A 16,206-nucleotide genomic window follows, 5' to 3' on the forward strand; every position below is an offset into this window, starting at 1 on the left:
ATCGTAGGAGTCATTATGATTTTATTACAGACTTATCAAGACAGGTAAAGTCAGTGCATTCATTTCTTTTCTTCAACTCCATATTAATCATTTTTTAAGTTATATGAACACACTGGATAATACAATGTGGTTTACAAATAGATCATTGGCTCTTCACAACACCTGGTATTATTATTATTCCCATTTTATAGTTAGTGAGACTGAGACAAAGGTTCAGTGACTTACTTAGAGTCACACAGTATCTCAGGCAAGATTTGAACTCAGTTCTCCCTGACTCCAGACTTAATTTTCTATCTACTGAGCTATCTAGCTGCCTCAACCAAATAACTCCTCAATTACTGAGATTCATGAGTTCCAACAGTAATATCTACAGCATACCCACCTTTAATAAGTAGCACGGGTTAAAAGCAAACTAATAAAAAATTTGGAAACATGGGAAGCAAGATTAACATTAGCTATTTAATTACAATACCACAAATATCTCTGGTTTATGGTTCTCTTGGTATGGGAGAGCTAAAAATGTAATTTGTTAGGAGAAATTAATCTAGAACCTGTATAACATTTTTGTAGAACTGATTTTTTTTTCCCTTCCTGTTTAAGGGGCTAGCTACATTTGCTTTTCTATTATTACTATATTTATTTAGGCTTCTGGCTGACTTCGTGTGGTCTGCTGTGACACTTATAATTGGCCTTTTGGCTTCTTAGTAAAACTCAAGAATCAACAAGTATTAGAATATGACTTCCCCAGAGAGTAAAAGGAACCAAAATATGTAACCTTAAGACACAAATGAATCACATTAGTTGCAGTGGTCTCATTATTTTCCTATTTAGAGCTAACCTGGTCATGCACACTGTTTAGTGAAACTGTGAACTAAAATACAAAGATACTTGCCTTTTTGCTTTCTTACCATCCACAACTTCCTGTTCTGTTAAATGTGAAATTGAGAACGTGGCAGGCCAGTAGAGCATGGATCTGTTGTCCCTTTATTTTTGTCATAATAGAATTCTAGCACATCTTCCAGCATAAGGGAGGTAATGATTTATAAGCTTGGTAAGACTTAATTTGTGAAACACAATGTGCTCTCTCTGTGGTCGAGATTTATGTTTGAAAATAATTTGACATCCTGAATCCCTCAATTAAATTGAGAGAACACAGTTTAATTCTCATTCATTTCTATTTGTTTTGGAAAATTAAATATACCGTTTCAAAGAACATAGGAAGCATTCATACTCATGGGAAATCAGGCACTAGAATAACACCATGCTCTTTGTTCTCTCTTATTTTTTTTTAATGCTCCATAATAACTTTGAAATTAAACCGGCTCAGGAAATATGAGTGGTTGCACCTCCAGCCTTTGACATCTCTTACTTCTAGGTCTCTAGAGGCATCTGGAGTTTACCTTTGATCATGAAACAGGGAAGGTTGTTTCCATCCCAAGGGCTATTTGAATGAAAATAATTTTATTCTCTATATGTAACACCTGAGGGAAAGATAATTCAACTGCTTTCTATGACCAGCTGAAACTTTTATGGATTGCTCTGTTTATCAGCTCTATAAATGGAAAACTTATTTAATCTTCATCATAAAAGTATGTGACTGAAGGAAAACAGTAAGGGAAATTCCTTAATATCTTAAACTTATTTTAATTTTAAGAAACTTATCTGTTTGCTAGGTATGAGGAAAGAGGCCTAGAAAGGAACCTTTGGTTCCTATTAAGGCTTTGATATCTTTTTATTTTTAACTGCTAAAGTCCTCCATCATATCTTTTATGATTTTAATTGATATCTTTTGTTTTTATATCACTTTTATTTCTGAATATTCCTTCCCTATTCCCTTACTAAATAATCCTATATTTAAAAAATAAAAATAAAAAAGTAAAAGAGAAGGAAGCAATTCAGCAAAACTAATCAACACACAAAGCAAGTCTGAGAGCATAAGAGATGTTCTATAGATTTTATTTGGTTTAGACAAAAGAGGAGATTTTTTTGCTTCAGTTTCTGCCTAGCCTTAATCATTGAATGGGTGTCGCCTCAGTCAAACTGACCTGTTGAAGACCTTAGCTTAGAAAGGCCAAGGTTTCCCATTGTATCCAGTCATCCTGATCTATATCTGGCCAGTGGACTGACTCAACTGGCTGTAGAGGAGAAACTGAGGCAGGTAACCTTGCACAGTCCTCCTCAACTTTAATCAAATTCATTTGCATGTCATGGCATCCCCTCCCTGATGTCATGGTCCTCTTCAAGAACGAAGAACAACAACACTTACTTGCCAGGGAAGAAAGGGAAGTATAATTCTTATTTCTTCTCCATGATCTAACTTCATTGTTATAATAACATAGAATTCAAGGATTGGTTTTTATTGTTGTTCTTTTCATTTCTATTATTACACTCACTAGGTAGATTGTTTTTCAAGTTTTGTTGCCTTCACTCTGCATCAATTCTCATAAGACTTCCAATGCTTTTCTGAAAGCACCCATGTTTTTAAAATTGATATTCTCCACATTGATGCTCTCTAAAGAATTTCTATTAGTTTTCAAAGAAATCTAAATGGCAAATGACCTAAAGAATAATATAAAGACCCATGGTAAATATAAGCATGCTACATCTTAATGCTCCCATGACTTGCATACAAAAAATGCTATAAAGACAGCATTAAGGACACATTCTACTGGAAAAGGAAATAAACTAGGGTAGAAGGAAGGTATAAAACAGAAACACAGTTAGCCATTGTTATGTTGATATCCATGAAATATCTAAAGACCTAATAGGTATATTGGATCAGTCCTCTTAGAAATTTATGAGAAGATATGGACAAGAATTACAAAGGCTTTAGAGGGCATGTAGGTTGAGAGCTTCATTGGTGGGGGTAAGGGTGAAGGATAGGGTGGAAATGTCCACATAGATAAAGCCATAGATACATTAAAATATCAATGTGTAAAGTTATTTTTAAACTATGCATGACTTTGTTAATCCATTAAAAATTCATCAAGTAAAATTAAGTAAAACAAAGGTTGGTCAATTTAGGATATATGTGCCAAAGATGGTATATGGAATCATTTTCTTAGGCATTTAGAATATTAATGCCTACCAATTCTTGGCTTCCCATCAGGTTGACGCAATAGTCAATACAAATCTCCTACCTACATGGGAGCAATGAGCATAAATTACAGACCTTCTTACAGAATTTGCGGAGACTAAGCTAATAGAAACTTGTTCAAATTAAGATCTTGTCCAAACAGGGACAAAATCATTCCAATAAAAACCATGTACAAAATGAAAATGAATCAGGGCATAGAGATAATATGAAAACTCAAATTGATAGAGATTCTTGGAGATATCCATTCATAAAACAATTGAACTAAACCAAATTCCTGAGCCTAGGATCCCCAATAGTTTTAGATTTGACAGGAATCCATAAGGACAATCTAATGCAGTTCCCTGATGAGGCCCAGGGAAGTTAAGCAATTTATCCAAGCCATATAGCTATTAATTAGCAAAGCTATGATTTAAATACAGATTATCTTAATTCCAAATCCAGTGCTCTCTTTTTATATCATGTGACTTCATGGAATCAATTGATGTGGAAAATCTATTCAGTCATCTTCAGGTTGTAGTCATTACTACAATGGCTCCCTTTCACCTAGAGGTATTTCTAGCTAAGGGCTACATGGGTGACAGAACATGCCTTTTAGGTTCCTCTCTATTGACATTACAACTTCAAGGAATCTTGGGTGCTAATGGAAGAAGAAATGTGAAGGCTTCCTACATCATCTTCAGAAAACTTCACATTAATTCAACATTCAACTAGGATCTGTATAATCTATAGGGAAAAACAAAATAGCTTGCCCTCAAGACCCACTTACATAATTTCAATACATTTTCCCCTATACCCAGGAGTCAATCAACTGGGATCCCAACTTTAGTGGTGTGACAATGACCTCCATGTTATTTCTGGCACATGATGACATGCTCTTCATTCCTTGCCATTTCCCTGGCTATCTAGACAGCTCTCCTTCCTCTCCTCCATCTTCTGGCTTTCTTCAAAACTCAACTCAACTCTCACCTTCTATAGGAGGACTTTCCTGACCCTTTCCATGACCATGCCTTTGATATATGTGCAATTTTTAAAACATTGCAACCTTAATTATAATGTGAACTCTTTGAATGCAGGAAACATATTTTGCCTTTTTTGGGGTCTCTATCACTAGGCCCAGGGACTGGCATATAGTAAGTATTTCATAATGCTCACTGGCTAACTAAAATAGCCTCATGAGATTTTTTTTTCAATACTACAAATGGTAGATACAGTGAAAAAAAAAGAGATGAGCACTGATCTTCCATTAAGTCACTAATGAAAAGCCATCCATTCATTGAATAAATAATCAATAGAGATTAATTGAATGCTTACTATAATAAAGGTTTATTTTATAGCTGGTGATAAGAAAGCCATGATAATAAATACATTTAATGGAATTTAGATTAAGGCCATTATGGAGATCATAAGTGAGGCAAGGTGGGAGTATTTTATTTTTTTCCAATTGGCCTTACATCAGCCTAAAATAAGGCCCCCTTGTCTAAACACCTTTTTGTAGGATTATTACAATGTCAAATGCTTTGTAAATATCAACACTAGATAGATGTCTATGAAGGAATTAGTAAATGTTTAAGAAAAAAAATTTAATTAAGATACTTAAGATGAGAAACATACTTTAAGGTGACAAGATGTATTCTTCCTCTCTCAGGAGTGCAAAAGAAGATGAAAGAACTCCCATTAGAGATGATTAAGACTGACTTTAGTGGAAGGACAGGAAATCAAAAGATAAAAAAGAAAGGAAAGGCTTTTTGTATATAGACAAGAGTGTGGGCCAAGACATGGATGTGTTGGAATCTTTACAAACTGCTAACTCATTAGAGTTGATAGATTATTGATCTGATCTTACAAGGAGATGTTTTGGAATTGTTTTAAGTAAAGATGGAGAAATGGGACATATTTACTTTATCTTTCTTTGCATTAAGAAAATCTTTAGTGCTTATCAATTGTAAATAATGCAGCTCTTAGTTTTAAATAAAACTATGATATCAAAGATGAGCCCATGTAGGCTTTTTAGTTATTGTTGGGGTTTTTTTTTTCATGAATGAACCTAATGTCACTATCTTTTTCTACATCAATTAAAACAATCTTATAAATTTTATTTTTGTTGTTTATACAATCAATTGTGCCAATTACTTTCCTAATATAGAATCAGTTCTGAATCTCTGGTACAAAATAAACTTGGTCACAGTTAATTATTTTATTAATCTATAGCTATTGTTTCCTGTGGAGTTCTAAATGTGGAGTTCTTGTTCTTCTTTATAAATAATAATGGTTTTCTCTGGGAGATAAGGGAAGGTTAACTGCTTGGGGAAGAGGGTTTGCTTTTATCTCCACAGGTGGAGAAGGAATCAGATGGGTGCCAATGAGCTGTATTCACCTTGTCCATCAGAGAGAAACAGAAAAAGAGAAAAACCTCAAAACAAAGGAGAAGATTTAAGAAACATCTGTCACTGAAAGAGCATGGCTAACAATGAGACTGTTAAAAGAACTTTAAAATCTTCAGCTTTCAGTTCCTGAAAAACCAGCAACAATCATTGGATTCTCTGAGATGAAACAGAAAAAGAGAAAAACCTCAAAACAAAGGAGATTTAAGAAACATCTGACACTGAAAGAGTATGGCTGACAATGAGACTGTTAAAAGAACTTTTAAAATCTTCAGGAATCATTGGATTTCCTAACACAAGATGAAACTGTTTTAGCTCTTGAAAAACCAGAAAGAATCATTGGATTCCCTGAGATGAAAAATTGTTGATGAGACTATTGCAGTACTTCAGAGCTTACGGGAACTGTTGGATTCCTGACACATGAACTAATGGACAATGGATTATTTTTGGACTATTTCTAGGACTTATGGACATGTGAAAATTCTCAGGTTGATTCATGTTATTTGTTACATTACTATTAGCCTGTGTTATATTGCTATGTGCTTATGCCATTATGTGTAATGCCTCCCATATTAAAGATGGATTTATGTATACCATGTATATCTGTTTCAAGTTCTGGCCCATATGGATGGATTTATGTGTATTATCTAATTTAGCATGGTTCAGTATGATTGATCTACTCTTATAAGAAGATGTTATGGGCCAGAAGAAACAAGGTACTAAGTAGAACTGACAGACAATAATGCTTGTGTTCACACTTTTAGAGAGCTCATATAAGCAAGAAGTATCTAAGTACTCATTGGAGTTCACAAGTATAGGAGCTTCACAAAGTTAACTGTGTAACTTTCGGAATTCACACCTCTCTTGAAGCTCTTAGGGCCAGAGAGCACTCTGGGAAGAAACCCATAATCCCTCTCTCTCGAAGGAGCATAAATAGAGCTTCAGTGAGCCCAGTCAGGAGAGTTCAGCTGAATTAGATTGGAGAGGAGCACTCTGGTGCAGACACAGAGCACTCTGGGAGATTGAGAGCCAGAAACCCTCTCTCAGAGGCAAGAAAGATTCATTACAACTTTTACCTTAGTGCTGGCTGGAGGCAGAGGCAGAAGCAAAGGACAAAGCTGCAAGAGCTCTTAGAACCAAGGAGAGAGAGAGAGAGGCCTCTAAGAAAAGCTAACCAGGCTATATTGGAGACAATAAAAGATCTGAACTTTTATCACCTGGTTGCATTTTGGATGATTATTACTTTCAACTGATACTAAGGCTGCCTCCAGAAAACCTCCCTGAGACACCTGCTTTCTCCCAAAGAGAACTTTTATGTTATTTTAAAGGAAAAAAACACCAATATGGATGGAAAAGTTGGGTGAGAGGGAGAAGAGCCATCTTGCTTCACAGGGAAAGTATCATTAGCAATGTTACTCTTAGGACCTTTACCCAGGATCTAAATCATCAATCTTCTACAATAAAATATTACCAGACAAAAATCAGAGACATAATTTTGTTTTGTCTCCACCAGAGGTTACTTCTCTATTGTTATGGGTATAATTTGGATACAATTCTATTTTTAACCACTTTCAGCCTAAATAAATGTGATACACAATATGGATACACACTTAAACTAAGACCTTCTTTAAAATTGAGGGATTTTTATTCTTGTTCCTGCAAATCCAACTTCCAGTGAATTATGTTATCTTGACCACCTGTTGTTCTACTGATGATTAAGTTGTCAACTGACAAAAACGACTGACTGCAGAGCTTTTTGGTAGGTACAGCTATCTTTCCAAAATTAATCTTTGAATGGCACATCTTCACTTCTTGTTAATAGCTGAACTGTGAGAAAACCATGTCCACATGGGATTTGGTCAGAACAGCTGCTAGATTAATCCAGCAGCTGCCATGAATAGGAAAGAATCTCCATAGAAATATTTGCTTTGCTTCCTTGAGAGCTCAGCTGCCATTCCATTGTGAGACCTTTGAAAAGTCACCTTACCTCTTTAGGTTGAAGTTCTCTTATCTGTAAAATGAGGGGGCTGAATCCACCAAGTTCCTTTCAGTCCTAAAATTCTGTAATCTAATACAGCTGCTTTATTTTTCAGCTGAGGAAAATGAAGCAGAGAGAGGCTAAGTAATCTTCCCAATGTCATATGGCAATTCATGGCAAATAAGGACTAGAGGCCCCATCCAGTGATCTTGCTATCATGCTCTCTATATTCTTTTAAAGAACAAGAAGTTAATGATCCATTGATCCAATATAAGGATCCATTAAAGAGGGCTAACAAAAATCCCCAAGGTCAGAGCAATAAGCAGCTTCCAGGGAGCAGAAGGCCACTATTACTTCTTTCCATTTCAGAAAAAATATAAATCCCCTTAAAGATCACATTGAAAAAGCCCCTATACCCTCTAAGCAGCATTCACTGTTCACTGGCATTTGCAGGGTTTAAAGAAACAAAACTAGAAATCGGTGTCATTTGAGATTTAGACGCAGGTGAAATTTAGACTTATTTAAAAATGAGTTGGTAGTATTTCTAAAAGTGGATAGAATGAAATAGTATAAGGCTACCCTCTAAGAAGATCTCCCGAAGAAATTCAATAAACTAGAGGTATTATATTAGGGCTAAGGACTGAATCTATGATTGCATTGGTGTTAGGGAGCTCCCAGCGAGGATCTCCCTCCACTGGTACAACTCAGTATCTTCTCTGCAAAAATAGTCTTAGACAGTTGCCAGGAGGGCTGAAGAATTAAGTGATTGATTTGCCCAGAGACCCACAGCCAGTTGAAAATGTAGCCTCAAAGACTTTGCTTTCCAAGGGCAGCAAACATGAATCTTTCGAATGTTTTTGGTTGAGTTTCTGTTAGCTATTTTAGCAAGTCCTTTGACATCTCATCTCTTCCTCCTATTCCCAATTCTAATGAGCTCCTTTCTCCACAGCTCTTCTGCTTGTTCTAGGAAAAGACATAGCATTTCAGGTTTGTTTGTTTGTTTTTTTAATCAGTAAGTACATAAAATTGTTATTTCCATCCAAATCTTTTTCAACTGACACAGCAAACTGCTATTATCTAGGTGATTGGAAATTTCAAGGTCAACTCTCCAAGAATTCATAAATTTAATACTCCTTTATCAAACAAAGACATTAAGAAATAGACTTTTTGTCCTCCTTCCACAATATTTCAGGAGAAATGAAGGAAGTGCAGGGTCTGTACCACCTAGCCAGTGTAAGTGGATCCATCATGCAATTCACAGAATCACAATCATTTGAAATTAGTAGGAAGACCAACTAGTCTAAGCATTTCATTTTACACATGAGGAAACTGAGATCAGCCAATTTCAGAAATTCAAAGCAATGAATTCAGAATATGTCCTAAAGACAAGTAACCAATAACATTTATTCATTTCAATATGCCCCAAGTTTTAAAGGCTAACCCCAAACTGAATTTAAACTTTCCTGGGATATATTCTTTTTCTGTAGAACAGAGGAAGCTAAATATTAATGTGCCTTTGGTAAAACACAAATACATTTCACTTATGATAGAGAAACCAGAGATTTGGGGGCTTTTTTCCCTCATCAGTTGCAAGCTCAGTAGAATCAAATAAATCCTTATCTAGTTTTCTACAAAAAAGAATTTGAAAAAGCAGATGGTTTTTATAGCTTGGATACAGGGATTGCATTAGAAAGGATAGCATTTGGATGTAGGAAAACCATGATGGGATTTCACCAAGTGAATAAATATGAGGAAATTCCTAAGGGGGGAAAAAGTGCTGATTGTTTGATAGGTTGGTATATAAGGAACTGAGCTTGAAATAAGTCACTGAATAAACTTTCCAGCAGAAATTAAAGCTCTTAGCTAAGGGAGAGACATCACTCAGTTACATGAGAGGACCCAAACAAAGAAGATGACAAAAGAAATATGACATATTAAAAGATATGTTAGGAAATATGTTTAACTGGACAAAAAGAAAGGAGTAAAGAGTCAAAAAGGAGAAAAAGGCAGGTCTATAAAGAGGTAAATAGAAATTTTGTTTTTAATCCTCAATATACTGAATTAGGGGGCACCCTCCAGCTTTCAAATTACAGAAATAGTCTAGTGTTAAATTTTGAGGCACCTAGAGGCTGATTGGATCCTGGTCTGGGGGAAAAAAAAGAGTACTATTATTATTATTATAATATTGGGATTTCAGCATCTGAAGAGCTGGATGGGGAAAAAAACTCCCATTAAATTGTGGGATGCCTCAGTCATCAAATTAATTGACAAATAGTCAATCCTCTCTAAAAATTGATGCCTACCTGCATTTTCCATGTTGGTTGAGTGACTGCTTAACACCGATTCATTTGGATTTTATGAATCTGGGCCAATGGAAAATTGTTCCAAGTTACTTTATCATTTGCACTTAAGCTTTTTCTTCCCATCCTACTCTGATTCCCCTCCCCCAAAAAAACCTCTTTCCTGCATAATGTAAATAGTACTAGGTTTTCAACTATAATGAACATGCATTTTCCTCTGTCTTCTTTACCTTTCAATTCTCCTACCGCAATTCCAATGAACAGACAATGAATTTTAGCAGATATGAAATGGGATAAATGAATGGGCAGCCACAAAGCTCAACATTCCCTCTGCAGCCTCAGACACATTTAGCCAAAATTATGGTGGCACCAACTTCCTTGACACTCAGAACACAGGCTGAACTCTTAGCCAATCATTCAGATCCATAAGGAAGCTGTAAAATAGAATCCTTTCTTCCTCCTCATTAACCCCCACTAAACTCACAGTCGATGCGGTTCCCATTCCTTTCTATTTGATGAATGGTTAGAAAAGGAGGCAGCAAAGTGGTGATAGAGCACAAGACTTGAATCAAGAATCACTTAACCTCTGTCTGCCTGAATTTCTTCTTCTGTAAAATGGGACAAAAATAGCACCTACCTCCTTCTGTTGTAAAAATCAAATGAGAATATTTGTAAAGCACTTTGTAAAGCTATACAAATTCAAATTATACTTATCATTAAGAAGAGATTATCAAACAAGTCACTATATCTCAGACTTGAAGAGTTGCTAACAAGACAAGAGTCAAAAAGATTTAGGGTATCACTACAATTACTTCATTTACGAGGGTACCACTAGGAGGAGAGAGAGCTGCCATCTCTACCATCCCACCATCCCTTACACAGTTTGATGGATCCAAGACTGAAAGGGGGCTGACAAGCAGGCACTGCCATTGGAAGACAGACAACAGAAAAACTAATGAGATGAAAGAAATTGAATTCTGTGATGGGGAGCTCTCAGACCAGCCAAATGTCAACCAAAGGAAAAGTCAACGAACCAGAAATAGCTGGGACTGCATGTTGCCAGTCACCCTGAAGGCCTTTGGAGACACAGGCCCATAGAGCTGAGAAGCAGGCTCAGTAGGGTCAGTTACTTACAAGGCTGTCAGGCTTAGATTTTTAAAATAGTATGTATTAATATGATAACAATCACCTTAAAGAGAAGTTAAAATAGAAATATACCGGCACCAAAAGAAACCTTCATAAATGAATTAAATTTTAAAAAGCTTGTTAAAAGGATTAAAGCTGGAAAATAATTTACAAACATTATTTAAGAGCTATTTTTGATGCCCTGATTTTTCTCCTGGTTTCCTTTGGCTGGAAGATAGCCACTTATTCAATAATCCTCTACTTTAAAAAAATGCTTTTTTGCTCATGGTCATAATTGTTGAGGTACTTCTCCATAGGTACCTGCTGCCAACCAGCTCAGATACATCCAAACAATAGGAGAATGGGAAGTAAGTCCCTCCACTCAAGTTCAAATTTATAGTATCATTGTTTTGCAGAGTCTTCTCATTAGAGAGATGGAGGGATGGGGAGATAAACCCTCAAAATTTAATCCAGGAAAATCTAGATTGTAACGTAGTAAAGAACTATTACTAAAACTAGTACTTGAGGTCAGTGAGTACTTTGTCATACCTCAAGAGATTGTTTTGTGTGGAATCAGGCTTCCTAAAACTTTTACATCATTTGGTTAGGATAACTATACTGGATTGCTGAATAATTACCCATCGAGTCATTGTTCTGAGTCAGACCTCCCCTTTTTCCAGGGAGAAAGGAGATTCCACCATGCAAGATTAGATAATGGAGCATTTTTCCTGGGAGAGGGGATGGAGGAGCTTGAGCAGTAGGGAGATTTAGGCAGCAAATATGATCTGACAGCATGATTCTTTTATGATAATTCAGGTTCCAGGCATGGGGTGAAACAAACCTATGAGTATCTGGAAGGGGAACATTATGGAAAGAAATACTGATAATGTTAGTCAATGATAAATAAAATATGTCCTACCCATCAAGATAAAAATCAAGTATGAATCTGACTCCAGATGTAGTGAAGTATGATAACAAAAGCCAAAAGTGATAGGCAGAGTGCTAACTCCTGTGAGGAAATAAGAAGAATGCTTCACTGTTATGATCAGAAATAACTTTAGTTTTCAACATTGTCTGGAGCAAGAGATTTTAACCTTTTTATACCATGGTCGCCTTTGGCAGTCTGGTGAAGCTTAGGGATTTCTTCTTAGAATAATGTTTTTAAGTGCATAAAGAAATGAATGACATTGAAATACAATTGTCAAAATATATATTTTTTTAAATTTAAGGCAAGTTCACAGATCTAAGGTTAAGTACCCCTAGTCTAGAAGTTGTACTTTAATTTTTATTCAAAATCAACTTTTTACCTTTAATTAATAAGGATTTATTGAGTAATTACTATGTATTTAATATTCCTTTCAGAAAATAGGTCCTTCTCCCCCAGGTAAAGAGAGTTATCACTCTCTTTCCATTCACCAAAATGAGTAAGAGCTTGCTCTCAGTATTTACATATAGCCACTACAGAAAGTTTTTTTTCAAAAAAACCCAAAAAATCCACATAGCAAATATTCACTAACTACTTATCTCTTAGAATTGTTTTTTTTTCTTTTTGACTCTTAATACAACACTTAGTTATTTTCCTCTTGAAACTTTCAATAGCTTACTCAGTCTGCAACATACCTCTTCTTTATACCAATTCTTGCTATTTGGAAAAGATTCTGTCTGTTTTTCATGGGCTGAGATAGCTTTTTTTTTTTTTTTTTTTTTTTGTGAAACCCTTCCTTTATCAGAGCAACACCAAAGCCCACACCCCAGGGCAAGAATGCCGAGGAGAGCCGACTCTCCCTCAGCATTCCTGCCACAGAAGAAGATAGGTGGGTATCTTCTGTGAAACACCATCGCCATGCAAGCATCCAATCCATGACATGGGTTTCAAACACTCATTACACAAAAACAAAATGTTCACATCTCCCTCTTTAGGAACATAGAGTATCTCTTTAAGAAAAGGGGGCAGAGTCCGTACTGGAACATCATTCTCAGCCCCTATCAGGAATCTATGCCCAGGAAAGCACAGGTATAATTAAGTGGAGACTATCTTTGTCTAGCATAGCTGAAACACTACCAGAAGTCATGAATCAGAGGAGTTATTTCCAGTGCGGAATTAAATTTCAATTAATCATGCTTTCTTAGGCCTTGCTGTGAATGACACAAAAGCCAGTAGTTAAGCTTAGAAAGCTCTGGGAGGACACAGAAAAGGCCATGCAAGGACAAGTGGCCATTCCACATGGGCAACTTGGAAAACCAACTGATTGCTACAGACATGGCGGCTCTTCGCTGCAGCTTTAACTGCGGGCCGTGGGCCTGAGTCTTCATACATCCCCCATTGGGAAGCCAGTTGTAAGGGGGCCAGATCAGAATGAAAGGTACTTTTAAAAGGCAACCTTGCAATTAGTTTTATTTGTAGCTGTTGCTCCATTTTGAAAGCCTTTTGCTTGTCCTATGATCCTCTGCTGGGAGCTGGAGTGATGGATGCATAAAGGCATTCAGACACAATGGGGGTGGCCACTGACCTGAGAAGTAGCTGCCGCTGTACTACTTTCCTTACCACTCACTGCAGCCCTCTCAGTGGATGCCGGGGTGGCTTCTGCTTCTTCTGCCTTCTGCCCACTGGCATCCACAGAAACTGAAGGCCCTACTTGACCCGAACCTTCACTCACTTGGGTGGGAGTTGGGTTGGTGTCTTGCCGTTTGGGGGCCTTATACCAACTAGGATAAAACAAGGGATCCAGGGTTTCCGATGCTGTTGACGGTACTTGAGTTTCAGACTGTGGAGTCTGCTGAGCACCACTTGGCACCACCTCCCCCTTCATTGGGACAAACAAAGTGAAAGTAAAAAAAAAAAAAAAAAAAAAAAAGCAATGGGCTTTAATTATTCTGGCTGGCAGCTTCTCATTATGAGCTGATTTGATGAATTTGTTTCAGATCTTCTTTATTCTTTCCCCTTCTCCCAAAAGAGTCACCCAGAAAATCTGTGATTCCTTGTCTCATGCCCCTATGCCTTGGATTCTGAAATTTCAATTATTCCAGAGCTAATTGACAGAACCCCTCCTTTCTCTTCTTCTCTCTTGTCACTTGTATATTTGTTTTAAATGCATAAAGTTAATTATGAGATTACAAAAGAAATGAATGACATTGAAATACAATTGTCAAAATGTATATTTTTTTAAAATTTAAGGCAATTTTACAGATCTAAGGTTAAGTACCCCTAGTCTAGAAGTTGTACTTTAATTTTTATTCAGAACCAACTTTTTACCTTTAATTAATAAGGATTTATTAATTAATAAAATGTATATAATATGCTTTATTCAATTGCCTCTGAACAAAATCTACTGAAGGGCAGGGAAGAGCAGGGAGAAGACATGAAAACCAGAATCAGTGACACTCCCTGTTTTATTCAGTACAAATGAATGAATGGAGAAAAGGAATTTATTAAATATGTGCCCAGCACTGGGAGAGAAAGTTAAACCTGTCAGCCAAAATGAAGGTGTGTTTTTCTCTGTTTTTGCATTTTCCATGTTTTTCAAAAATGCTTTCAATCCTTCCTCTCTAAAACTGAGAATTGGTTGTATTAATAAAAAGAAGAAATGCAGTTTTACACACTATTTTTCTATGGACATAAAGAGCTTCCAAAGAATTATGAACAGAGCTTTCTGTTTTCCTATGGACAAAAGATTTAGTCAATCACCTTGTGGAAGCTTGACCTGTTTTACCTGGTTATGCTTCTGTTAGAGCTAAGGGTCCTCTTCTCCTGCAGGTGGAGACAAGGACAAAACTCAAGCTTGGCCCAGTCTAGGTAGTTTGTTAAGGCAGTGTGCTTTCTTTCATCTGGAGATGGGGTCCAGGCCCAGGTGACACCTGCTGAGCTAGGGCAGCTGAAATTGAGAGACTTGCTGCTATCACTCACACCTCAGTTCTCCCCCTGGCCCTGCTGTCTCAGATGAAGATGACCAACTTATTTTGTATATATCTTGTATGTCCATAGTTTGCATGTTGTCTGTTCTACTAGACTAGGAGATCCTTGAGGGCAGGGACTGTTTTTGCCTTTCTTTATATTTCTGACATTTAGCCCACTGCCCGGCATATAAAAAACACTTAATAAAATGCTGATTGACTTAGTTTAAACTTCTAAAAAACTTGGCATTATTGCAAAGGGTTATGGATAGGCTGACATTACAGCCTATGACAAAATCGTCTTTTCCATTGGAAAGCTCAATGCTTCTAGCTGAACAATGATAGGCCTACTCAAATTAATTGTAATCAGGTATATATTAAAATATCAGATTTTTGCTATGAAGGTTCAAACAAAACACTGCTTCCATTTTGTATGTCTTCACTTATCTCCCAATGTTGTAAGCCTTCAACAAGTTCCTATCTCCCTCCCTAAGATATTTTTCTGTATTCTCAAAAAAATCATTAAAAAATTCAGACTTGTTCTAACTCAGAGAAGGGCTTATTCATAGCACCAAGACTCTGTGCCCATGACTGAAATGCTTCTCTCCTTAAAATTATAAGTAATTTTTTTTAATGATGTCTTGCTTAAGTTGCCAAATTAGAATTCTTTTAATTTCTTTTTCTGTTTCTCTCTATGGCACCTAAACTGAAGAGTAGCAACCACTTAGGCCCACTATTAAGCATTTTAGGGGTTTTGACCTGCTCCTTTTTGATCTGGACTAGGTGAACCCTTTTTAGAGCAGCCTGAGGGCCCCCACTCCTATGGGCTCATGATTTTGGACTTAGTGCAGATAGCCAATCAACTTTGATCCTACTGCAGCTCAGAACTCCTGATTTCAAGCAATCCTCCACTCTCAGAGTCTCTTATGCCCCCATGCCCAGCTAGGATAATTTTTAACAACTCTATCCATGTTCCTTTGATAATTTTGGTTGACATGAATAATTTCAGTTATCTATGATAGGCAAAGAGAGGGCCCACAGGAGCCTCCTCCATTGATGTTTGCATAATGTCTATCAATTTAATAAGTAAAGATCTCATCCACTGAGTGTATCATGAAGTCAGTAGTACTAGGAACATACTAAGTGTGAAATCTAGACAATTGACAGCCGTGAAACATGTAGAAGACAGCCACAGCAGTAGCCTGCTCTTCCTAAGAAAATACTTAAATAATCCAGCTAACAAAACAAATAGATACAGAGGAAACCAGATTTCATTTGTTGCATAATTGAAAAAGGACAAGAGATGAGATTATACTTCAGAGTCAATCAAAAAGAAGTGAATTAGTATGACTTATATAATTTCTTTTTTGCTGGTTGAATTAAAAATTGAAGTTCTCAAATAATAATGATTCTCTTAATTCCTGTCTTGACTAT

The 16,206-nt window shown here is 36.5% G+C and overlaps 1 protein-coding gene across 2 annotated transcripts in view; it reads right to left on the reverse strand.

Annotated features, from left to right (window-relative positions):
* Positions 1-16,206, reverse strand: part of TRIM55 (tripartite motif containing 55) — a 74,024-nt gene that overhangs the window by 14,594 nt on the left and 43,224 nt on the right. Inside the window, exon 9 of one of the 2 annotated variants that reach the window (XM_051970105.1) lies at positions 13,392-13,685. The exons of the other annotated variant lie outside the window; for it this stretch is intronic. Within the exon in view, the coding sequence (XP_051826065.1) occupies positions 13,392-13,685 (294 nt within the window). The remainder of the gene's footprint in view (positions 1-13,391; positions 13,686-16,206) is intronic. 2 annotated transcript variants of the gene reach the window in all.

The sequence above is a fragment of the Antechinus flavipes genome, chromosome 1, assembly GCF_016432865.1.
Source record: "Antechinus flavipes isolate AdamAnt ecotype Samford, QLD, Australia chromosome 1, AdamAnt_v2, whole genome shotgun sequence".
Taxonomy (NCBI): Eukaryota; Metazoa; Chordata; class Mammalia; order Dasyuromorphia; family Dasyuridae; genus Antechinus; species Antechinus flavipes.